Raw genomic sequence first — 25,944 nt, 5'->3', positions numbered from 1 at the left:
CACCTCTCTCCTAGGTGGTCTCAACCTGCCCTGTCGCTCTGCTACAAAGTAACAGTCGGGGGTCGTCAGGAACCCAGGCCCACCTCTACCGGGATGGAGTCACCTGTCCTTTCAGCCCCCTCATCAGAATCACTTGCGGGTACTCAACGAGCCGACCCGACTTTAGTCACCAACTATATGGTATGTATATATGTATGTAAATACCCGTGATCACCCCCCGAGTGATCACGGCCCGATAGTATAGCACGGCAGACAGACAAGAATGTAGGGCCACTGACGATAAACTAGCATCCTAAACTAAGCATTTAGGATTGCAGCTAAGGTATTAACAGTTGTAGCAACAATGACAGGCTATGCATCAAAATAGGATTAACGAAAAGCAGTAACATGCTACACTACTATAATGCAACCAGTATAGAGAAGAGTAGGCGATATCTGGTGATCAAGGGGGGGGGGCTTGCCTGGTTGCTCTGGCAAGAGAGAGGGGTCGTCAACATCGTAGTCGTACTGGGTAGCAGCGGCGTCGGTCTCGGTGTCTAGCGAGAGAAGAGGGGGGAAACAATAAATATTAAGCAAACAGATGCATAGCGATGCATGACATGACAAGTAGCGATGCTAGGGATGCCCTAACGCGGTATGAGGTGGTACCGGTGAAGTGGGGAAACATCCGGGAAAATATCCCCGGTGTTTCGCGTTTCCGGATAGATGAACCGGAGGGGGAAAGTTGCGTGTTCGCTATGCTAGGGATGCGTCGCGGACGAACGGGCTGCCTATCCGGTTTCGTCTCGTCATTCTGAGCAACTTTCATGTAGAAAATATTTTCATCTGAGCTACGGTTTATTTTATATGATTTTCTAAAGTTTTAATTCATTTTCAGAATTTATTTAATTTATTTAATTCAACATTATCCAGAATAGTGTTTGCTGACGTCATCATGACGTCAATAGTCAACAGAGGTGTTGACTGGTCAAACTGACGTTTGGGTCCTGCATGTCATTAACTGTCTAATTAATTAACAGTTGTTAATTAGGTTAATTAGTTATTATGTTAATTAATCTTAATTAGTTAATTTAAACAGAATTAATTAAGTTAATTAATAGATTATTTAGTATTTAATTTTATTTCTTATTATTATTTTTTAAATCGTTCTGGGGTGTTGGGGTCCCCTTGTCATTTGCCCTAGGGGCCAACCGGGGCGGGTGCGGCTTAACGGGCAGCGGGCGCGGGTGTAACGGGCGACGGGCACCCGTAGCCTGCTCGGGGCGGGGAGTGGCCGTGGCCACGATGGGGGTTGCCGCAGCGGGGCACGAGGGCCATGGTGGGCGGAGGCGGGGCAAGCGGCGAACGCCATGCCGGGCCGCCGTGGAGCGGCAGCAACGCAGCAACCAGCCACAGCACAGGCGCGAGCGCGTGAGGTGACACGTCGGGCGGGGCGGGTCGCGGTGACCGGGCGGAGCAGCGGCGAGGAGGGCAAGGCCAGGCGCGGCCAGAGCGCGGGGCAGCGGGACGACGCGGGCGACGAGCTTGGGCGCGGCCCGGGGCATAAGCGGGGCAGCAGGGCAAGTGCGGCAGCAGCAGGAGATGCAGCGCGCAGGGGGAGCGAGCAGCCGGAGCGGGGACCGAACCGGGCGGCGGCTACGGTGAGCGCGCACGGGGCACGGCCCGGCGCTACGAGGCGAGGGGGAGAGGAGGACCGGGGTCCTCACCAGGAATGTGGGGGTTCGGGCAGTGGGCTCGGGGAGGAGCCGAGGAGGTCCGGCGAGGCGGCACCGGCGTCGGAGAGGAGGAAGTCCAGCGGGATCCGGCGACGGCACGGTCGCGGACGGGGCGATGAGGCCCTGGTCGACGACGTTGAAGTGGCATGGCGCCGCCTCTGGGTCAGGGAGGCGATGGGCGTCAGCGATCATCGAGGTGGCGGGATCGACGGGGACGCAGGGGCGAGCGTCGGGGTTGGCCCTGGTGCCCGATCCGATCCAGACGGGAACAGGGGAGAGAGGGGGGAGTGGGATAGTGGGTGGATTAGGATTTCGGGAGTGGGGGTGGCCTAAGTAGGGGGTGGGCCGGCAGGCCACATGACCAACTGGGCCAAGGCCCAGTCAGAGGAGGGTAAAGTTGTTTTCCTTTTATTTTATTTTTGTTTTATCTTATATTTTTGTTTTATTGTTTTTATTTTAGTTTCCTTTTGAATTTTGTTTTATAAACTACACCACTGGTTCCTAATTTAGTTTTAATAAGTATGCCACTGCTTCATAAGTTTTTGGTAATAAAACAAATTGTTTAATATTTTATCAAATTGAAAAGGGTAGTTAGTTAAATGTTTTGCTGCTATTTTAAATATTTTAGTGCACTTAAACCTTTTATAAAATTGGGGTTTCTCCACAATAATTACCTATGCATTATTTGGCAACACCCCAACATTTTAGTTTTAATATTTGAAAATATTTTATTGTTTGCTTGATTTTGAATTTGAATTCGAACCGGTTTCGAACTAACGCGCGATTAGCAACGGTAATCGAGGTGACGTGGCATCATTAACGTGGGATTACTGTAGTCTAATTATCCAGGCGTCACACCTTGTTTCCTAGCATTGCAATACCGTTTACGCTCATTTTTACCACTTGCTACCTTGCTGTTTTTATATTTTTCAGATTACAAAAACTTATATCTACCATTCATATTGCACTTGTATCACCATCTCTTCGCCAAACTAGTGCACCTATACAATTTACCATTGTATTGGGTGTGTTGGGGACAGAATAGACTCTTTATTATTTGGTTGCAGGGTTTTCTTGAGAGAGACCATCTTCATCCTACGTCTCCCACGGATTGATAAACCTTAGGTCATCCACTTGAGGAAAATTTGCTACTGTCTTACAAACCTCTGCACTTGAAGGCCCAACAATGTCTACAAGAAGAAAGTGTTGTAGTAGACATCATCAGGCCATGTGTAACGGCTGACGGCAACTGAATCAGAAGGTGGTGGCGTGGAGGGAAGGGGAAGGGAGAAAATGGGACGAGCTAGGGTTGGGCCGCTGTGGCCCGGCTTAAATAGTCGGAATTGGTACCTCTGGTAGCCCACCGGAGCGGCGCCATGCGGAGCCATGAATGCCCTCATCGAAAAAACGAAGGAGGTGCACGTCAGACTGATAAGTTTTCGCTTGGAATATGCATGTCAGTCCGACGTGGCGGGCGCGTCCGAGCATCCCCATATCCACCTCACGTATGGGTTGGATATGGGGTTGTCGGTCAGCCCGGATGTTTCGGCCGGATTTGCCCGGTCCGGTTGGGTGGCAAAATCATGACCGGGCAGGCCGCCCGTGCGTTTGCGACTGATGTGGGAAGTTCGGTTATAGATGCTCTAACAACATATTCAAGAAAATGCTTTTGATGGTCAATTAAAATTTCTGACTCGGTTACTAAAAAAACTAAGCTCAACGCAATAGGTGGCCAATGGGATGGCCCGAACACGACACATCCTAACACAGCGCCCGGCACATGGGCTTCACCTGGGCGGACTAAAATGCCATGCATGATAAACAGGCCGGCCCAGCACGGCACATGTACCGGCGGCCCGCGTGCTTTTCAGCCTTTTGTGTCATTTAAAAAAGAAAAATCAAACCAATAAACAGGTCATGTCGTGCCGGCCCACGAACCTCACCTCGGCGAACAAGCACAGGACATAGTGGGCCACAGGCCAGCACGGCCCATTTAGTCGCGTGCCTGGCTGGGCCCTTTACGTGCCAGGCACAGGTGCTCGTGTGCCGGCCCACGAAAAACGACTACCTGTTTGGTTTGCCTAAGAAAAAAACTTGTTTGGTTCATGGTTTTTTTTAATATTGTTTGGTTCATGTTGTGCTACAGTACGATACTCCCATCCATGTTTGCCAAAAAAAAAAAAAACTACTCCATACACACGCCGCCTCTTGCTCAACACCGCCACCGGCCGGTTCCTCCACAAGGAGCTCCCGGCGCTCCGCGACTACTGCGTCGTCGCCACCACCCTCCGCGGCTTCTTCGTCCTGGAAGACAGGAGCCCTCCTCACGCCGCACGCGTCTTGAACCCTCTCACCGGCGACATGATCCGTTTCACGGCGCCCGTGCCGCCCGAGGCGCAGGTCACCGCTGGCGTCAGCACTGGCTTCTCTCCGCCCATGCTCGCCTTGTTCTGCAACTCATGTTGCAAGATGTACATGGCCAGTCCTCACAGCTTTGACGCCCCAGACATTGACCCTTCGGTTTACAGTTTCTTCCGGAGGGCGGTTGGAGGTGGTTTGGTCGGCCATTGGCGAGAATTAAGCACAACAACTGACATGGCTCTCAAGATCTGCGAACTGAGGCAGTTGCTTAGTGTCGATCTGTCAAATTACATTTTCGGTGGTGCTACCAAGATGGGAATCGCAGACGATGCCCTGTGTTTCCCAATGGAATTTGGTGGTCAGATGCTGGTCGTCATCAAGGGACAAAGCTTCTTCTGGGTTTTAAGATTCCAAGCCGGGAGCGGCATGCTTTTGCCTGCGAAGAGCATCGGCAACCATGCATTCTTCATTAGTCATCATAGGTGCCTTCCTGTGGATGCTGATATGTTCCCATCAATCGAGTCAGACTGTATCTACTATACTGAACACCACGCTTCGTCTGCTCACATCCGGAAGTACAAAATCAAGGAGTGTAAAGCAGAGAGGGTCTCTGAAGCCGTCGATTTTGTGAAGCAGCGCAAGCAGTTTGTCCTCGTGGGCGAACGTCCTTTCACGATCATCCAGCTTCTGTCGAGTTACACCATCAGCACCCGGGAGGGATTCTGAACTGGCTAGCACTGCTAAACTTGATGTTTGAGCCTATGGTATGCATTGCTTAGAAAGGTTTGCTCTTTTCTAGATTGTTATTTGGCTATGCCTTCACTTGTTCTGGGCAATAGAACCTAGGTTGTATCTTCTGTGATGGAATTACTCTTAGCTATCTTAATTAGGACATGGTATGTACCCAGTGCTACGCTGTTTAGCTTGATGCTGTTATCTTGTGTGCAATGTGGTTCTTAATTTCTGCAGCAGATGATGTCAGATCAACCTTTTCCCCCCTTTTTCTATATTTTAGCCCTGCCAGTGAATCTATGAATATATGAAATGCCTCGTTGTTGTCCATAAGCTTTGAATTTTGCAACCCCTTGTATATATCACGTGCCTGAAAGGTGTTTATAATCTATGGATATATCACGTGCCTTGCGAAAAATATTTCTGACAGAATTTATTGTTGCTGCTTCTGGATGTATTTTGTAGATTCAGCTGTTCACATAGATTTGCCTGAAAGGTGTTTTATTTTAGCACACACAGTATGTTGTTCGGAGAATTCAGGTGTTGATTACAGTAGCATACCATGAAATTTAATTGCGGAATGCTCATCGGCCGGAGATTGCAGTCAAGAACCAGTAACTCAAATTGGTTCCCGGGTGAGTACTGTTAATGCAAGGCCTGGTTCCCGGGTGGCCCTGGTTCTTGGTGGCTTCTTGGTGTCGTGGTAAGTTGGATCTTCAGCTAACTAGAAAATTAACTTTGGAATGTTTGCCAACGAAATCATCAATTCCAGTTAACATCTCAAGCATATACTACTAGTTCTTTTGAGAAAGAAAACCATGCACTAGTCGTTCAGGTTTCCTGCTCCTCTGAAGCTTCCTTTTCTTTCCGAGGCTGAGACTCTGAACGAATGCTTCTTGTGCAGCTTCTGAGCTGCAACATCGATGACCCGCATCCTCAACTGGCCTTGGAACAAATGTTTTAAGGTGCCGAGGAATCTTCTTCCATCTTTTGGGATAGTGATCTCGATGGCCAACAAATGTTAATGCTATTCCTAAGGTTTCCTGTTCTGTTAATTTCACTGTGACTTACAGCTTGCCCTGTTCCGGGCAAGAAATAGGTTGACCCAATGTTCCATCCCTTTCAGTCGATGCTCTCTCGTGTCTGTGTCCGTGTGCACTCATTACACTGCAATTTGGTGCTTAATTTCTGGCAGTAGAAATCGTCATCTCAATTTGCCAAATTTCGGTCCGGTTAATTTCGGAATGCCTCATTCTAGGCAAGGAACATGTTCTAGGTTTTGGCTTACGGGTGGCCTGTGGAACAGCTGTAGTGCTGTGCATCGTGTGACCAGGGAGGTAGAAGCTTTCGTCCTCTGAAGCTTTATTTATTTTTCTTTTCGAGACGGAGATCTCTCAAGTTTGAACCAGTGGTTCCTTAGGGCATGTACAACGCCGGGTGCTTAGCACGGGCGCCAGGATCAGATTCCTGGTTGATTGGGCAGTTATCACTAGAATCCCAGCGTTATGTGTAGCATCGACGCAAGACCGTGCGCCGGGCGCTTCCTTGTTTTTCTTCCCATGCGAAGCGCCCGGGTAGTTCAATTTAACGCATGTAATTAGCGCCTGCCATTGCAATGTAGGACGCTTAGGCACTTTTTAAATTCGGCAATATTTATTCTTTTCACTATTAGCGTCTTTGCAAGCGTCTACCATTGTAGCTGCCCTTATGCAGCTTCTACCTCCTCTGTTGTTGCCGCCTGCCGCAAGATTGCTGTGGCACGGTCTTCGCACACCAGGGCCTACTGACAGAATGCCAAACATATGCACCACAACAAATAAGACAATACAGTCCTTGGCTCGCTAAATAACTCACTTGCGCGCTGTCATGAACACTACAACTATGTAACATCATCTGTCATGTATGCCTTTCAAATATTTGCATGCACTACAAAGCTTTTAAATAGCGGACTGCGAAGCAATTGCAGATTGGGGTCGGCATTCCAAAATGTGCATTACAGACAATACGAGTGATATGCCCGCATAAGGAATTTGTAAAGAACAGCCCATAAATTTGAGATATTATATACTCCCTCCGATCCAAAATAAGTTTGACACTTGTTTTGGTTCGGAGTGAGCAACCATTGGCAACAAATATGACATAATCTAAGAAATGGTGACATGTAAGAAAAGACTATAACTGAACAATATACAATCACAGAATAATAGCTGCATGATGGAGCAGCCGCAAAAGCTTGCAGAGGTAGCGGCAGCTATTTAAAAGCTTGATGCAATATTACCTAGTTACCTAGTACTAAATGAAATTCACCAAGGTTTGTACCTTGTTGATACATACTCAATAGTTCACAAATCAGACACCGACTAAAGTAAATAATGCAGAAAATTATGCTGTTTTGTTCTCGCTAGAAGCCTAGAACTGAACCCAAACACGCAAAAAGAATCACCAAGAGGAACAAACTCAAGGCTAATTAGCCCACAGGAGTACCCAAGCACTTTTTCGGGCGGTTCTATATAATGTAAACGCTGTTCTATACAGGCAGGCTACCGGCAATAACCCTGGTATGTTCAAAACCGTCTCAACTAATTAATAACAAACGATGGTGCTGCTAACAGGGATGCTCCTGCAACATTTATGTATACAGCTGCCCTTCAACTCTTGACGAAGACTGAAGCACCCGGCGGCTTGGATCTCCAACATACTCCAACTCATAGGCACAAGAGGTAGCCGAGGGATGTGCCGAGAAGCGCCACATAGACCACAAACAGCAACGGGAAGCCTAGCTGACTCTTTGGGGTTCCCTTCTTTAAAAATACCTGCCCAAGCCAATGCATAATGTTAGAAACTAATAGACGCAGATCAACAACAGGTAGTCATGAACAATTTTTAGTAACCAAAAACATCAAAATTTCAAAGCAAAGCAGATTCAAGAGCAAATTTGTCTGCAGTGTGCTGAAATAGCATCCAGTAAATATTGCAAAGTACACAACACATATACCTCGGCATACACTGCTTGAGAAACAATAGTGACAGTGACCATACGTTTCAACAAGATAAAGAATTCTACAAAGAACAATCACATTTTGTCCTGAGACTCTTTCAAAGTGTGCTACTACTTAATATTTCAGATTACTTGACCAACACTTTTAGTTTTTTCAAATAAATGCGTCGTAAGTAACAGATTATTTTCCGCAAGAAACAGATCTAGGACGCATGATAGATCATTGTAGTGTCTTATGTAAGATCATTGTACTGCCGCCTGGATTGTTTTATGTGCAAGCTTTAACAAGAAAGATCATTGTAGTGTCTTATGTAATTTGCAATGAATGACCCTCGTGGTAATTGGTAAGACATTGTGACATGCAGGGGGGTAAGGTCTGGAGGAAGGCGCTTTTAGTTTTCTCTGCTTCTTCTTTGTGAATAAAAGGCTAGAACCCAATCTCTAGAGCAGCAAAGGATGTACAGGTTTCAGGCCAAGTTAATAATCCATTAAATAATGTTTTGTTCTGAACAACCAAGATATTCTGGAGACTGGATGTTGTGTTCTGTTATTGTAGAATAGCGGAACCTGGACAATGGTGCTTTTGTATGAAGAAAAAAGAAGAATCTAGATGTTTCTGTGAACAAGTCATACCATCTCTTGCTGCAGCCTATCCCGCTCCTGGGTTGTAGTCCGGCTCTCTTCTCTCAGTTTTATTATCATCTTTTCAGCCTACAAAACAGAAGTATAATATTGTTTCACGTCAGAGGGTATTCTCCAAAATGTAAGCAATCTGAGATAATAAGACAACATAAGCTCTATTGTGTCATGAGGATCTTATCAAGAAACTTGTTTGAACGATCCAAACACATTTTATGGTGGTCAACTTACCCCTTCCAATTTTGATTCAAGGTTGTTGAGTTTTGACTTCAGATTCTGAACATCTTCCGTCACCTGTTACATATCGATACATGAAAGAAGTCAATTAAAATAACCTCGGTCTCTGCAAACTGAAAAGATCCGGACTATACTCTGCAGTGTTGAGATCTCCAGGTATATCATAGTTAAAGTGCATTATGAGGATTTTCTAGCAAGGGCAAGTCTTGGTCAAATAATACAGGCAGCACTTGTCCAAAGTTATACCAAGTTAGACAAATTTGTGGCCACTAATTAAGCTGGTTCCAGCTATTCTTTTCAGTATTTTTTACTGCAACTGTTCTAGAAAATACGAGTGATTTAGACTTTAGACCATTTAGCTAGAAACATATAGGTTTCTACCAAAATCTAGCCAGTCTCAAACTAGGTTCAACTTGGGGGCTGTGCAAGATCTTGTCCAGCTTGAGACTAGCAACCCAGCATTACAGTAACAGAACATGTTTAAAAGCCTTATATGTTCTTTTTTTGTGGAAAACATAGGGAAAATAGGCATAAATAAAACTATAGTATGGATCCTTACATGAGATAATTGATGATTCTGCACACTGAAAAAACCTCGGTCACTTACGGTGACAGTTTCTTTCGGAAGAGTTTCTTCCAGAGGAGACACCTTTGAAGTTACAGTCTCTTCCTTCAGAGGAGAAAGCTGTTCAATGGTAACCGCAGACGTATCCTTTATATAGGAAGGAGATTCATGTTTTAGAGGGGGAGGAGATTCGTCTTTTAGAGGGGGAGGAGATTCTGCCAAAATAGCAGGTTCTTCATGCGGTAGCACAGGAACTTCTTGAAGGATTGGAGACTCCCTGACAGGGGAAGGTATGTTAGGAACAACAGCTGAAATTTTCTCCTGGGGGGCAGGAACCTTTTTCTCCATAGCTGGCACTTCATTCTGAACATTTGGTGTATCTTTTAACACCGGAACCTCAACTGCCGCATCAGTGCTGGGGACATTATTTATCAGTTGCTCCACAGGAGGACGAGATGCATCAACAAGGACAACTCTCAATTTACTTTCCTCAATATATGCGTTGGTTTCTTTGGAGAACTGTGGAAAAGAGTTAAGAAGATGAGGACAAGTAACATATAAGGAATATTATGCATGTAAAGCTTCTGAACTGTGTGCTTAGTTACTTACAAAAGCAGGAATGAGGTCATCATCTGATGTACCAGGAGGAACAACTGTGGTCTGCACCAAAAATTTGTCTTTTAATTGCATGTCTGGTGGCGCAGTACGCTGTGCTTGCATGGTAACTGCATTTAAGAGGCGATAAAAATATACAAATCAAGAGGAATATAACCGAAGAAACCAAACAGAATCAAGGCATGAATAGTTGAATGCAAGACAAACAAAATTATATAATTGCTACCCTCTCTCTGAAGCAAGCACATTATGACATGTTTGCTTTAAGGAACAGATGGGTTGGTCCATCATGAGTGTTCATGCTATGATTTTTGTGGGATGACCCGTTTCCTCATTTTTTTAAAGTGTTGTGCTTATGAGGAACGAGGTGGCAATGGACCAACTTAGTTCATTCCACAAACCAAAAAAGAAGATGAGAAAGCAACTTAACTAAGAATGAGCCCACTTACATAAATATAGAACGAGTAAAAAGCAATTCAGCTTTAGAGAGTGGTTAAAACTCAACAAGTTGTCTATCACTATAAGGTATCAATAAGGTCAGTAGCAGTAGTGTACACACCTGTGAAATCACATGTTGCCCTTGGAAGGATAACTCCAATATTTGGTCGGACGCAATATCTTTTAGGGGAAGTTGTCTTAACCTAGCAATTTCAAAATGGTGATCAGATGCTGCAGTTTCATTTATGCTCAAACCATGATCATCCAATTGAAAATAAAAAGCGACAGAACAGACAGTGTTTAGACACCAACCAGAAATGGCCCCTCTGCTACTATAAATAAGTATTACTCTACCAATTTGAGATAAATGCATCATACATTTTCCCTACATTGTACATACGCATACGTAGTAAACTGAAATGTGCTTTTGCACAACATGCGGATGTACAGTATAAGGCTATTAAATCAAGCTATCAAGACCGTCATCAGAAAAAAGAAGGGGCAAAAACCTTGAAAGCGACATATTCATCGGATTTGTTGACAAGATGGACAGAACATGAACTCTGCTTCTTCAGCTCAACTGACAATAACAAAAAATGAGAAAACCAAGTCAGAATTTTATCCAGATATATTATACTGAAAATAAATTCACTCAGATTTTTTTGGGCATTCTGCAAATTATACATGATTATCAACCATAGGCATAGAAATTCAGAACTGCGTGAAACAAAATAAGCACAACAAGCAGGAAGCAGCCACACTAGAATCACATGCTGAGAGTAGGTGCCAGCACTGAGACATTTTGAAATGTGAAGAATTAAAGATCACTTGATTTGCACTTACTAACAGAGCACGTTGTATGATTCATAATTTTATAGGAAACCAACAATAGAAACTTGATGGGAAGATTTTCCATTTCACTAGCGGCCCACTTCCTATTATCAGTAGCATGTGCATCACTGCATCAGGGACATTAACAGGTGCAACAATGAATGCACCGGACCCTGCATTGCATACTGGAATACTAACTTTACAGTCTTTGTAAGCCTTAGCTCCCCTTTGTGTCATCACAATCAGTGGAGTGAACAAGCTACTCACACTTGGCCGAGTATGTGCCAACTGCCAACTACCGAGAGAGACTTTACAACCACTCGTACCACAAAATCTACCTGTCTGTAACCAATCGAACCGAAAAGGCGGCAACCAACTAATAACATGGTAGTAACGCAAAAGCTTTGGAAAAACAAAGCCAAGCCTGAATATAAAAATTACAGGAAAGAACTCTGTCATTTATATATGTTACAAAATACTACTGCCGGGTTCGCTCGGAAAAAGAATACAGCCATTCCTGCTTTCCCTGTGCCCTGAGGTTCAGGATACGAAAACTGCAAGTACCTAAACCTCGGAAAATGTGGAACTAATCCTCGGAAAATGTTTACAAATCTGTTGCCTCCAAACTTCATGTTCGCCCGTTCGGTGAGACCAATTTCCAAGTCAAATCCCATCTTCCAAATCGCAGCACAAGCACAGAACAAACTAGATATCACTTGGCACTGCTCCAATCAATCCCAAGGAAAGGAACGCGCACACACAAAAAAACTATTGGAATAAACCACCAATCGACTGAACGAGTCCCAGATTACGCGGCACACACCGCCGAAATGTCCGAATCCGCGGCCGTGCGGAACATCGAATCGGCGCAGGCGGGGCGAGAGGCCGCGCACGAACGCGCGGCGACGACCGGACTAATCCGTCGCCCGAGACGGATCGGAATTACTGAATAATCAGAGAGAGGGGAGAAATCGTGCGCGCGGGCTTACAGGTGAACTGGAGCTCGCGGGGCTGGATCTCGACGACGCCCTGGCCCATCGCCGCCACGGAGAGGGTCAGACGGCAGCGCCTCGCAAGCGAATCGGTGAACCGCCGCCGCCGCCGGTGGTTGCTGCGGAAGCCCCCGATTAATCCCTCCACCGGTAGGCAGGAGCGGTGGTTGTGGAGGAGGGGCGGGGGGTTTGGACGGGGGTGGGGAGGGAGGGAGGAGTTGGAGTGGAGGGGGGAGAAGACGAGGGGAGGGGGATTTGAAGGCGACGGGCACTTCGTCGCCGTCCTCCCCCTTCGTCGGCGGGTTTGACGAGGGGGCGGTTGCGACTCTCTCTGGGGACGCGGAGCAGCAGAGGGGAGAGGTTTTCCAGGGGGAGCCCGGTGGGATGGGGCCACCTTTTGTGGGTGTGGGGGCTGCGCATGATTGCTTCTTTTTACACATTGGCCCCCAAGAAAAGGCTATAATCCATGTACTCCTTTCACTCCCTAAGATTCAAAAAAACAGAGCAACACGAAAAACACCACTACCTCTCGTACATATTAATTGTCGCTGATTTTGTTTGTACTAATATTTCATAGGACGACCACCCAAAACCTCTCGAAAGGAATCTTTTGTTTCTCTTTTGTGATCCAATCGAACAAATCGAAATCTTGCATGATTCAAATGAGCATGTCATTCCGATATCGTTGCCTCTGTTGCCATGCTTTTAGAACCTGGTGGGTCAAAGAAGTCTTGCCTATGAAATCAACACACACACACACACACACACACACAATAGCGAATTAGGAAATCATAGTGACCATCTTGAAAAATCGTTTCTACAGCGGTTTGGGCCAGTGGAATTTTTTCTTTGAAATCAAACAATCGATGTAGCTGCGACTGAAAAACTCACATGAGGGTGGAACAATTCCTCTAGTTGCCGTTTGGAAAATATGTTAAATATTTAAGAAAAAATCATAAGGATTCTAAACTTGTGAGTCAAACGACCTACGTAGGTCTCAAGAATTAGAGTCCTCTACAAATCCATGGATATTTATTCGAATCAAAGAAGACCAGCATCTCGCTAACCAACATAGGCAACATGGATTTGCACTTCATTCAGGGCATGGCCAATGCATAGCCCCAGGGTGATGCCTCACATGCCATGTAGGATCGGATGACAGAAAAAGTAGGTTTGGATGGGGAAGCAGGATCCTCTCCAGGAGGCGGGTGCTTAGAGAGAAAAGTGTGGTCCGGTGCATAAAGTTGGAAAAAGTTGAAGTAAAGAGGAGGGATGCAAATGTAGTGAGAGTAACTTTTTATTTTTTATGAGGCCACTAGTAGTAGCTTGCATTGGGGAGAAAAAATCAACACATATGCCTCAAATTATTTTTGGTTATGAAGCATCTGTATCCATATGCTACCATTGTACATGCCCTCAAAACATAAGGTTTGTCTGCATTTTAAATTATACATGTAATCATGACATTGTGGCCCTACCAAGGGATTAGTTGAGACCGCACATGAACGATCCAGGTAGTGAACAATCACAACATGTACTCACCAATAGGGCGGTGCGGGTACATCCCCGAGATTTTGAAGTCTGGCAGTGGCTCGGAGGAGGCATGCTGGCGTGTGGCCGGGTTGCAAATGGAGAGATAGGCACGAGAGCAACCCAACCTGCAAATAGGAAAATCACAAGCAAGATGATAACAATTGTCGAAAATCATCGCCACTGCATCTGTAGAACATCCTCCGCGGTTCATGGTATCAATGACCTCCATATTGTCGGAGTTAATAACGAGGCGATTGCAGCCCAACCTTTGCGCAAGGGACAAACCATATCGGGGCGCCAAGGCTTCCGCCGCCAGGATATCTGCGCACCAGTCTATCTTTCCATTCCCCTTGCAATGAAAATTCCTCTGTCATCCCTAAGGACCGCCAGACAGTGCCCCTGAGCTCATCATGGTCAAAAGAAGCATCAAGAAGTGCCAATCTCAAGGGATAGAAAGATGCAGATATCAAGATCATCTCAAGAAGGCAATGGAGCCTCGAAACTCACATCCCCGCGGGTTTTTACCCTAATAGGGGACGGGGATGGGCCAGTTTATATCCCCATGGGGTTGTTGCTTGGTAAATTTGAGAACCCGGCTGGTTTCATGGGTGCAAACCCGTTCTAGTACTACCCGCACCTGAAATCTGCCAAACATGTGAAACGTATGACACATGGGCCTCATAATAGACCTAGGTTGGCCAAAATCCTATCATCCCGCCACTATCTCTCGAAAATTCCACTTTCAGTTGCTAGTCTGCCACACTACAACATCTAAACACCAGGCCTAGCCCCAAGAAAACCCAAAAAATGTTGTTTTGCTGAAATGTTGCTGATGTTTTTGCTTATCGCTTGCCGGGACAGGTTCCCCATGGGTATAGAAAAACCGACGAGGACGGGGATGGTCAAAAAACTGTTTCCCATGTATGATGACGGGGACGGGACATGCTTCAATTTTTGTCACAGGGGACGGGGATGCGCAAGCAAAACCCGTCTCCGTTGCCATCTTGAAGAACATCTATACACAAAATCCATTTTGAAATTTTGCACGACGCACTCCTTAATTTCCCTCATCAAGTTACCACTGCTCTAGAAATTGTAGATCTATGTTCCTTTTGAAGAAGTTCGATGTGATGCCAACCAACGCATGAGCTTTAAGTGACCTCTCATTGTTTGCTAAAAAACCAGCATGGAATTGTATGACATCATGTCATTAATATAACAGATCAAATTTGAGGAACATATATTTCGATGCATACGAAGTTATTCTTCTTTTACAGAATAAAATGAAGAACGAGGAATGATCAACCTTCTCAAAGACACATATTGTTGAATTCCCATCGAAGGAGAACCACCCAAGTTGGCGGAGACATGAGGAATTAAACCATTGAACTATTAACACACGGAATAGAATGTTGTCGCCAAAAAGGCATATGGAAACTTCGTCTCCCTTATAAACATAGTCGACCTCCTGACAACATATGCTTGCAACCAATAAGAATAAATGCACATTGGAGAAGACACTCATTGACAGGACATACGCTATAATTTCCTAATACTTCAAACTAAGCTAGGTAATCTTCATGTAGCTAGAAAGTTCTATTGGGATATTAAGTAGACATATGAAGATACTTACAGATACTTAAATTTTAAATAATAACACATATAACCACCACGTCGTATATCTAAGTGGCACAAATTATTGTACAAGGATGTGATTTTGTTGTAATTTAAGCTTGCATATGTTTAGATATAACTCATTTTCAAGAAACATCCTGCAAAAAAACTCATTTCAAGAAACATCTCAAACTAAAAATAGAATATTTTCATGAAAATTGTTGTACTTATAATGTGTATTTGTAATAATATTTGTTTGAATCGTGCAATATACAACTTTGTTAGTAGTTATGTCCTTAATGTTTTTGATACGTTTGAAGAATACAAAGATTGTGTACTTAAGTTGACTAAACTCATATGGAGCTATAAAAAAAATAAAAAAATCAGTATAAATTGTTTTACTATCAACCATGTTTCTTACCACTTTGCTCTTAGTGTAATGTTTTTAAATTTAGTTGTCTTCCCAGTTGTTTCCTCCTCCGGCCTTCCCCAAACGTCATAGAGGAGTAGAAATATACTATAATGTTATTTTGGAACAATCAATCTAGAAATACACACATGTGTTATCAATTTTGGAAACAATCAATTTGTTAGTGACAAATTAATTCTAGTCTTAATTATTGACAAAAATAAACAACATTTGTCTCTACATAAATTATTTCCACACCATTGTTACTGAAAAAACAAGCAATATTTATCCCTAAATAAATTGTTTACATACCACTGTGTTGTTACAGAAAAAACAAGTAATATTCAACTGTGTTGTCAATATTCCACTAACAAAAACAAGTGATATTTCACTATGTTGTCAATAATTTGTTACTGACAGAAAAATCAATATCCACTGTGTTGTCAACAATTTGTTATTGACAAAAACAAGCAATATCCCAATGTTATTAATGTTAGATAGTTAGAGTTATGCTCTTCACAATGAAAATATTCCATACCACTATGTTGCATGGTTAGTTCAAACATGGGTGTTGCATCCTAAATTTCCAAGGAACATCACCTTGATTCAGTGGAAATATTTTCTTTAATAAGAGAAGGTTACTGCTTTTAATAAAGAATGAATTTTCCCTCAAAGATATAAGATGAATAATTTTCTGTTACACGATACCAATGTGTGCGGAGAGCTATTTACATGAGCATAGAAGAATATGAAAAACAAGCAAATGAGTGAATGATACCATACCTTCAAACATATAAGAAATTGAACTAAATGTTAATGTTAACTTATTTGATGCTATAATAGATAACATTGAATAGAAACCAAATTAAGCTTTATTATGTTCTCATGTGAATGTTGCATATTTCGCTCAATACAGAAAGGATTGGTTTATGAGTGGACAACTCAGTATGCCGGCAGAGCGCAAAGTGCCCTACGAGCTTGAACAAGATGAGTGTTGTTTTAGTTGCATAGTTAAACTCATTTTTTGTTTCTGTCCACACATACATACAAATTTTTCTGAGCACATAATGCTTTTCTAATTCTTATGTGCACATACTACATATGGTTATTATTTACTTGTAAGATCTACTTGTAGAGAACAGAGATGCTTATGTACACAAATTTTATGCTCTTCATATACAGAAACAGATATAAAAAAGAAGCTGAAGCCACCGTGAAATGGTTCACCTGAACCTGAAGCCACGGTGGAATGGTTCACCTGAACCTGAAGCCCTGGTGAAATGGTTCGCCTGAATATGAAGCCACGGTGAAATGGTTCAATTTCTATTTATATTAAGATGACCTCAAGTTCTATTTATAATCATCACTAGTTTTAAGACATGAAACAAGATGCATTTGAATGTGATGTTTATGTGGATTTTTGAACTTTTCCTAAACTTTTTTGAGCATTTTGAACTTTTTCTGAACAATTAGATGAAGAGCATGTTGGGGGACGTTGCAGAAAACAAAAATTTTCCTACGGTTTCACCAAGATCCATCTAGGAGTTCATCTAGCAACGAGTGATTGGATTGCATCTACATACCTTTGTAGATCACGCGCGGAAGCGTTCAAAGAATGGGGATGAGGAAGGCGTACTCGACGTGATCCAAATCACTGAAGATCCTAGCGCCGAACGGACGACACCTCCGCGTTCAACACACGTACGGTCAGCGTAACGTCTCCTTCTTCTTGATCCAGTAAGGGGAAAGGAGAGGTTGAGGAAGATGGCTCCAACAGCAGCACGACGGCGTGGTGGTGGTGGAGCTGCAGTACTCCGGCAGGGCTTCGCTAAGCTCTATGGAGGAGGAGGATGTGTTGGAGAGGGAGAGGGAGGCACCAAAGATGTCTTATGAGAGGCCCTCCTTCCCCACTATATATAGGGAGTCCAAAGGGGGGGCGCCGGCCCTAGGAGATCCAATCTCCTAGGGGGGTGAGGCCAAGGGAGGAATCCCTCCTCCCCAAGGCACCTAGGAGGTGCCTTCCCCCTTTGGGACTCTTCCCTTCTTGAACCCTAGGCGCATGGGCCTCTTGGGGCTGGTGCCCTTGGCCCATATAGGCCAAGGCGCACCCCCTACAGCCCATGTGGCCCCCCGGGGCAGGTGGACCCACCCGGTGGACCCCCGGGACCCTTCCGGTGGTCCCGGTACAATACCGGTGTCCCCGAAACTTGTCCCGATGCCCGAAATAGCACTTCCTATATATAATTCTTTACCTCCGGACCATTCCCGGAACTCCTTGTGACGTCCGGGATCTCATCCGGGACTCCGAACAACATTCGGGTTACTGCATATACATATCCCTACAACCCTAGCGTCACCGAACCTTAAGTGTGTAGACCCTACGGGTTCGGGAGACATGTAGACATGACCGAGATCGCTCTCCGGCCAATAACCAACAGCGGGATCTGGATACCCATGTTGGCTCCCACATGCTCCTCGATGATCTCATCGGATGAACCATGATGTCGAGGATTCAAGCAACCCCGTATACAATTCCCTTTGTCAATCGGTATGCTACTTGCCCGAGATTCGATCGTCGGTATCCCAATACCTCGTTCAATCTCGTTACCGGCAAGTCACTTTACTCGTACCGTAGTGCATGATCCCGTGACCAGACACTTGGTCACTTTGAGCTCATTATGATGATGCATTACCGAGTGGGCCCAGTGATACCTCTCCGTCATACGGAGTGACAAATCCCAGTCTTGATCCATGTCAACCCAACAGACACTTTCGGAGATACCCGTAGTATACCTTTATAGTCACCCAGTTACGTTGTGACATTTGGTACACCCAAAGCACTCCTACGGTATCCGGGAGTTACACGATCTCATGGTCTAAGGAAAGGATACTTGACATTGGAAAACTCTAGCAAACGAACTATACGATCTTATGGTATGTTTAGGATTTGGTCTTGTCCATCACATCATTCTCCTAATGATGTGATCTCGTTATCAATGACATCCAATGTCCATAGTCAGGAAACCATGACTATCTGTTGATCAACGAGCTAGTCAACTAGACGCTTACTAGGGACATGTTGGTGTCTATTATTCACACATGTATTACGATTTCCGGATAACACAATTATAGCATGAATAAAGACAATTATCATGAACAAGGAAATATAATAATAATGCTTTTATTATTGCCTCTAGGGCATATTTCCAACAGAGCACTAGCTCACCTACTACTCCATTGCTAGTTCTAAAAACGGGGCATTAGGAAAGTAGTATAGCATAAAGACAAATCTTCCATGCTAGTCATGCTTACTCTAACAAGCTATTGCTACCCCCAATGCATATTTATCTTTGCTACTCCAAGGTAAACATTGGAATCCACTGAAATTCTTTCTTCGTAACTAACACTTGATCACTAATGTGTTCATGATGCCATGCATTTCTTTATTTCTTTCTACTCCAATGTGATATCCAACTCACTAATGTGTTTAGCAATAAAGCAGGCAGGGCACTCATTGTTTGATAAACAGGAAAGCAGAGCAGATCAGATGCAAATGAACTCACTAATGTGTTCAGACTTGAATCATGGGTAGACTTCATGATAGATTCCATAAGAAACTCTTCTCAGTGCATCACACATAATATTGCTAATCTTTCCATTTTTAAGTCAATACTTGCTCTCATTTTAAGTTTTGGTTATGGTACATACTCCTAATCTTCTCATTTTCAGTCAATACTTGCTATCATTTTAACCGGAGTAGTTTAGATCACACCTAATCTTCATGATATTTACTTTTAACTGGTGGTAAGAGAAAATACACACAAAAACTTGAAGTCCGACGACAAGTTGCTGGTGTTGCTTGTCAAGAACCGAAGCAGCCGGAGTGTATTGCCGAACACATTATTCAAGTGAGTAAAACCACACTGGAAAGAAAGCGATACACACAAAATTTTGATGTGGGTAGGAAGCTAGAACCTTATGATGTAATGCTGCTATGCTGGTGTTGGGTTTCGTAGTAATTTCAAAAAATTTCCTACGCACACGCAAGATCATGTGATGCATAGCAACGAGGGGAAGAGTGTTGTCTACGTACCCAACGCAGACCGACTGCGGAAGCGATGACACGACGTAGAGGAAGTAGTCGTACGTCTTCACGATCCAACCGATCAAGCACCGAAACTACGGCACCTCCGAGTTCGAGCACACGTTCAGCTCGATGACGATCCCCGGACTCCGATCCAGCAAAGTGTCGGGGAAGAGTTCCGTCAGCACGACGTGGTGACGATCTTGATGTACTACAGCAGCAGGGCTTTGCCTAAACTCCGTTACAGTATTATCGAGGTATATTGTGGCAGGGGGCACCGCACACGGCTAAGGAATAGATCACGTGGATCAACTTGTGTGTCTAGAGGTGCCCCCTGCCTCCGTATATAAAGGAGTAGAGGGGGGGAGGCTGGCCGGCCAAGGAGGAGGGCGCAGGAGAGTCCTACTCCCTCTAGGAGTAGGATTCCCCCCCCCCCAATCCTAGTCGGAATAGGATTCGCGGAGGGGGAAAAGAGGAGGAGGGGGCCGGCCACCTCTCCTAGTCCTAATAGGACTAGGGGAAGGGGGAGGCCACAGCCCATCTAGGGCAGCCTCTTCTCTTTTCCACCAAGGCCCACTATGGCCCATATAGCTCCCGGGGGGTTCCGGTAACCCTCCCGGTATTCCGGTAAAATCCCGATTTCACCCGGAACACATCCGATATCCAAACATAGGCTTCCAATATATCAATATTTACGTCTCGACCATTTCGAGACTCCTCGTCATGTCCATGATCATATCCGGGACTCCGAACAACCTTCGGTACCTCAAAATGCATAAACTCATAATATAACTGTCATCGTAACCTTAAGCGTGCGGACCCTACGGGTTCGAGAACAATGTAGACATGACCGAGACACGTCTCCGGTCAATAACCAATAGCGGGACCTGGATGCCCATATTGGCTCCTACATATTCTATGAAGATCTTTATCGGTCAGACCGCATAACAACATACGTTGTTCCCTTTGTCATCGGTATGTTACTTGCCCGAGATTCGATCGTCGGTATCCAATACCTAGTTCAATCTCGTTACCGGCAAGTCTCTTTACTCGTTCCGTAATACATCATCTCACAACTAACATATTAGTTGTAATGCTTGCAAGGCTTATGTGATGTGCATTACCGAGAGGGCCCAGAGATACCTCTCCGACAATCGGAGTGACAAATCCTAATCTCGATATACGCCAACTCAACATCTACCTTCGGAGACACCTGTAATGCTCCTTTATAATCACCCAGTTACGTTGTGACGTTTGGTAGCACCCAAAGTGTTCCTCCGGCAAACGGGAGTTGCATAATCTCATAGTCATAGGAACATGTATAAGTCATGAAGAAAGCAATAACAACATACTAAACGATCGGGTGCTAAGCTAATGGAATGGGTCATGTCAATCAGATCATTCAACTAATGATGTGACCTCGTTAATCAAACAACTCATTGTTCATGGTCAGGAAACATAACCATCTTTGATTAACGAGCTAGTCAAGTAGAGGCATACTAGTGACACTTTGTTTGTCTATGTATTCACACATGTATTATGTTTCCGGTTAATACAATTCTAGCATGAATAATAAACATTTATCATGATTATAAGGAAATAAATAATAACTTTATTATTGCCTCTAGGGCATATTTCCTTCAGTCTCCCACTTGCACTAGAGTCCATAATCTAGATTACACTGTAATGAATCTAACACCCATGGAGCCTTGGTGCTGATCATGTTTTGCTCGTGGAAGAGGCTTAGTCAACGGGTCTGCAACATTCAGATCCGTATGTATCTTGCAAATCTCTATGTCTCCCACCTGGACTAGATCCCGGATGGAGTTGAAGCGTCTCTTGATGTGTTTGGTTCTTTTGTGAAATCTGGATTCCTTTGCCAAGGCAATTGCACCAGTATTGTCACAAAAGATTTTCATTGGACCCGATGCATTAGGTATGACACCTAGATCGGATATGAACTCCTTCATCCAGACTCCTTCGTTCGCTGCTTCCGAAGCAGCTATGTACTCCGCTTCACATGTAGATCCCGCTACGACGCTTTGTTTAGAACTGCACCAACTGACAGCTCCGCCGTTTAATGTAAACACGTATCCGGTTTGCGATTTAGAATCGTCCGGATCAGTGTCAAAGCTTGCATCAACGTAACCTTTTACGGTGAGCTCTTTGTCACCTCCATATATGAGAAACATATCCTTAGTCCTTTTCAGGTATTTCAGGATGTTCTTGACCGCTGTCCAGTGATCCATTCCTGGATTACTTTGGTACCTCCCTGCTAAACTTATAGCAAGGCACACATCAGGTCTGGTACACAGCATTGCATACATGATAGATCCTATGGCTGATGCATAGGGAACATCTTTCATATTCTCTCTACCTTCTGCAGTGGTCGGGCATTGAGTCTTACTCAATTTCATACCTTGTAACACAGGCGAGAACCCTTTCTTTGCTTGATCCATTTTGAACTTCTTCAAAATTTTGTCAAGGTATGTGCTTTGTGAAAGTCCAATTAAGCGTCTTGATCTATCTCTATAGATCTTAATGCCTAATATGTAAGCAGCTTCACCGAGGTCTTTCATTGAAAAACTTTTATTCAAGTATCCCTTTATGCTATCCAGAAATTCTATATCATTTCCAATTAGCAATATGTCATCCACATATAATATCAGAAATGCTACAGAGCTCCCACTCACTTTCTTGTAAATACAGGCTTCTCCGAAAGTCTGTATAAAACCAAATGCTTTGATCACACTATCAAAACGTTTATTCCAACTCCGAGAGGCTTGCACCAGTCCATAAATGGATCGCTGGAGCTTGCACACTTTGTTAGCTCCCTTTGGATCGACAAAACCTTCCGGTTGCATCATATACAACTCTTCTTCCAGAAATCCATTCAGGAATGCAGTTTTGACATCCATCTGCCAAATTTCATAATCATAAAATACGGCAATCGCTAACATGATTCGGACAGACTTAAGCATCGCTACGGGTGAGAAAGTCTCATCGTAGTCAACCCCTTGAACTTGTCGAAAACCTTTCGCGACAAGTCGAGCTTTGTAGACAGTAACATTACCATCAGCGTCAGTCTTCTTCTTGAAGATCCATTTATTCTCAATTGCTTGCCGATCATCGGGCAAGTCAACCAAAGTCCATACTTTGTTCTCATACATGGATCCCATCTCAAATTTCATGGCTTCAAGCCACTTTGCGGAATCTGGGCTCACCATCGCTTCTTCATAGTTCATAGGTTCATCATGATCTAATAGCATGACTTCCAGAACAGGATTACCGTACCACTCTGGTGCGGATCTTACTCTGGTTGATCTACGAGGTTCAGTAGTATCTTGTTCTGAAGTTTCATGATCATTATCACTAACTTCCTCACTTATTGGTGTAGGTGTCGCAGAAATAGTTTTTCTGTGATGTACTACTTTCCAACAAGGGAGCAGGTACAGTTACCTCGTCAAGTTCTACTTTCCTGCCACTCACTTCTTTCGAGAGAAACTCCTTCTCCAGAAAGTTTCCGAATTTAGCAACAAAAGTCTTGCCTTCGGGTCTGTGATAGAAGGTGTATCCAATAGTTTCCTTTGGATATCCTATGAAGACACATTTCTCCGATTTGGGTTCGAGCTTATCAGGTTGAAGCTTTTTCACATAAGCATCACAGCCCCAAACTTTAAGAAACGACAACTTTGGTTTCTTGCCAAACCACAGTTCATAAGGCGTCGTCTCAATGGATTTCGATGGTGCCCTATTTAACGTGAATGCGGCCGTCTCTAAAGCATAACCCCAAAACGATAGCGGTAAATCAGTAAGAGACATCATAGATCGCACCATATCCAGTAAAGTATGATTACGACGTTCGGACACACCATTACGTTGTGGTGTTCCGGGTGGCGTGAGTTGCGAAACTATTCCACAGTTTTTCAAATGTACACCAAACTCGTAACTCAAATATTCTCCTCCACGATCAGATCGTAGAAACTTTATTTTCTTGTTATGATGATTTTCAACTTCACTCTGAAATTCTTTGAACTTTTCAAATGTTTCAGACTTATGTTTCATTAAGTAGATATACCCATATCTGCTTAAATCATCTGTGAAGGTGAGAAAATAATGATATCCACCACGAGCTTCAATATTCATCGGACCACATACATCGGTATGTATGATTTCCAACAAATCTGTTGCTCTCTCCATAGTACCGGAGAACGGTGTTTTAGTCATCTTGCCCATGAGGCACGGTTCGCAAGTACCAAGTGATTCATAATCAAGTGGTTCCAAAAGTCCATCAGTATGGAGTTTCTTCATGCGCTTTATACCGATATGACCTAAACGACAGTGCCACAAATAAGTTGCACTTTCATTATCAACTCTGCATCTTTTGGCTTCAACATTATGAATATGTGTATTACTACTATCGAGATTCAATAAGAATAGACCACTCTTCAAGGATGCATGACCATAAAAGATATTACTCATATAAATAGAACAACCATTATTCTCTGATTTAAATGAATAACCATCTCGCATTAAACAAGATCCAGATATAATGTTCATGCTCAACGCTGGCACCAAATAACAATTATTCAGGTCTAATATTAATCCTGAAGGTAGATGTAGAGGTAGCGTGCCGACCGCGATCACATCGACTTTGGAACCGTTTCCCACGCGCATCGTCACCTCGTCCTTAGCCAATCTTCGCTTAATCCGTAGCCCCTGTTTCGAGTTGCAAATATTAGCAACAGAACCAGTATCAAATACCCAGGTGCTACTGCGAGCATTAGTAAGGTACACATCAATAACATGTATATCACATATACCTTTGTTCACTTTGCCATCCTTCTTATCCGCCAAATACTTGGGGCAGTTCCGCTTTCAGTGACCAGTCTGCTTGCAGTAGAAGCACTCAGTTTCAGGTTTAGGTCCAGACTTGGGTTTCTTCTCTTGAGCAGCAACTGGCTTGCCGTTCTTCTTGAAGTTCCCCTTCTTCTTTCCTTTGCCCTTTTTCTTGAAACTAGTGGTCTTGTTGACCATCAACACTTGATGCTCTTTCTTGATTTCTACCTCCGCAGCTTTCAGCATCGCGAAGAGCTTGGGAATAGTCTTGTTCATCCCTTGCATATTATAGTTCATCACGAAGCTCTTGTAGCTTGGTGGCAGTGATTGGAGAATTCTGTCAATGACGCAATCATCTGGAAGATTAACTCCCAATTGAATCAAGTGATTATTATACCCAGACATTTTGAGTATATGCTCACTGACAGAACTGTTCTCCTCCATCTTGCAGCTATAGAATTTATTGGAGACTTCATATCTCTCAATCCGGGCATTTGCTTGAAATATCAACTTCAACTCCTGGAACATCTCATATGCTCCATGACGTTCAAAACGTCGTTGAAGTCCCGATTCTAAGCCGTAAAGCATGGCACACTGAACTATCGAGTAGTCATCAGCTTTGCTCTGCCAGACGTTCATAACATCTGGTGTTGCTCCAGCAGCAGGCCTGGCACCTAGCGGTGCTTCCAGGACGTAATTCTTCTGTGCAGCAATGAGGATAATCCTCAAGTTACGGACCCAGTCCGTGTAATTGCTACCATCATCTTTCAACTTTGCTTTCTCAAGGAACGCATTAAAATTCAACGGAACAACAGCACGAGCCATCTATCTACAATCAACATAAACAAGCAAGATACTATCAGGTACTAAGTTCATGATAAATTTAAGTTCATTTAATCATATTACTTTAGAACTCCCACTTAGATAGACATCCCTCTAATCCTCTAAGTGATCACGTGATCCAAATCAACTAAACCATGTCCGATCATCACGTGAGATGGAGTAGTTTCATCGGTGAACATCATTATGTTGATCATATCTACTATATGATTCACGCTCGACCTTTCGGTCTCCGTGTTCCGAGGCCATATCTGTATGTGCTTGGCTCGTCAAGTATAACCTGAGTATTCCGCGTGCGCAACTGTTTTGCACCCGTTGTATTTGAACGTAGAGCCTATCACACCCGATCATCACGTGGTGTCTCAGCACGAAGAACTTTCGCAATGGTGCATACTCAGGGAGAACACTTCTTGATAATTTAGTGAGAGATCATCTTATAATTCTACCGTCAATCAAAGCAAGATAAGATGCATAAAAGATAAACATCACATGCAATCAATAT

General features: G+C 43.9%; 1 protein-coding gene and 1 pseudogene across 2 annotated transcripts; one reads left to right on the top strand and one right to left on the bottom strand.

Moving 5' to 3' along the window:
- Nucleotides 1-1,349: 1,349 nt before the first annotated feature.
- Nucleotides 1,350-4,833, top strand: LOC147981491 (uncharacterized; annotated as a pseudogene).
- Nucleotides 4,834-7,060: 2,227 nt separating this feature from the next.
- LOC125545930 (uncharacterized) lies at nt 7,061-12,317 on the bottom strand. Of its 2 annotated transcripts, none has more exons than XM_087513982.1 (8): nt 12,121-12,317; nt 10,810-10,880; nt 10,422-10,503; nt 9,857-9,972; nt 9,242-9,766; nt 8,677-8,739; nt 8,440-8,517; nt 7,061-7,621 (listed from the first exon to the last, which is right to left on the bottom strand). In XM_087513982.1, the coding sequence occupies exons 1-8, from the start codon at nt 12,167-12,169 to the stop codon at nt 7,514-7,516; spliced, it is 1,092 nt and encodes a 363-aa protein (XP_087370108.1). In that variant the 5' UTR covers nt 12,170-12,317; the 3' UTR covers nt 7,061-7,513. The 2 variants fall into 2 exon arrangements, with proteins under 2 accessions (XP_087370108.1, XP_087370109.1); XM_087513983.1 differs by having other exon boundaries at nt 9,290-9,766.
- Between the last annotated feature and the right edge of the window lie 13,627 nt (nt 12,318-25,944).

The sequence above is a fragment of the Triticum urartu genome, chromosome 3A (genome assembly GCF_056163025.1).
Source record: "Triticum urartu cultivar PI428250 chromosome 3A, HENAU_Tu73, whole genome shotgun sequence".
Taxonomy (NCBI): domain Eukaryota; kingdom Viridiplantae; phylum Streptophyta; class Magnoliopsida; order Poales; family Poaceae; genus Triticum; species Triticum urartu.
This window is presented reverse-complemented; position numbering and strand designations above follow the sequence as displayed.

Bases quoted from the DNA above. Each gene is read 5' to 3' on its own strand.
- LOC125545930 (XM_087513982.1), bottom strand. From the start codon at position 12,169: ATGGGCCAGGGCGTCGTCGAGATCCAGCCCCGCGAGCTCCAGTTCACC. The intron at 10,881-12,120 runs GTAAGCCCGCGC...TGTTATTGTCAG, and splicing joins CCGCGAGCTCCAGTTCACCT to TTGAGCTGAAGAAGCAGAGT. The intron at 9,973-10,421 runs GTGTGTACACTA...TCTTAAATGCAG, and splicing joins GGCAACATGTGATTTCACAG to TTACCATGCAAGCACAGCGT.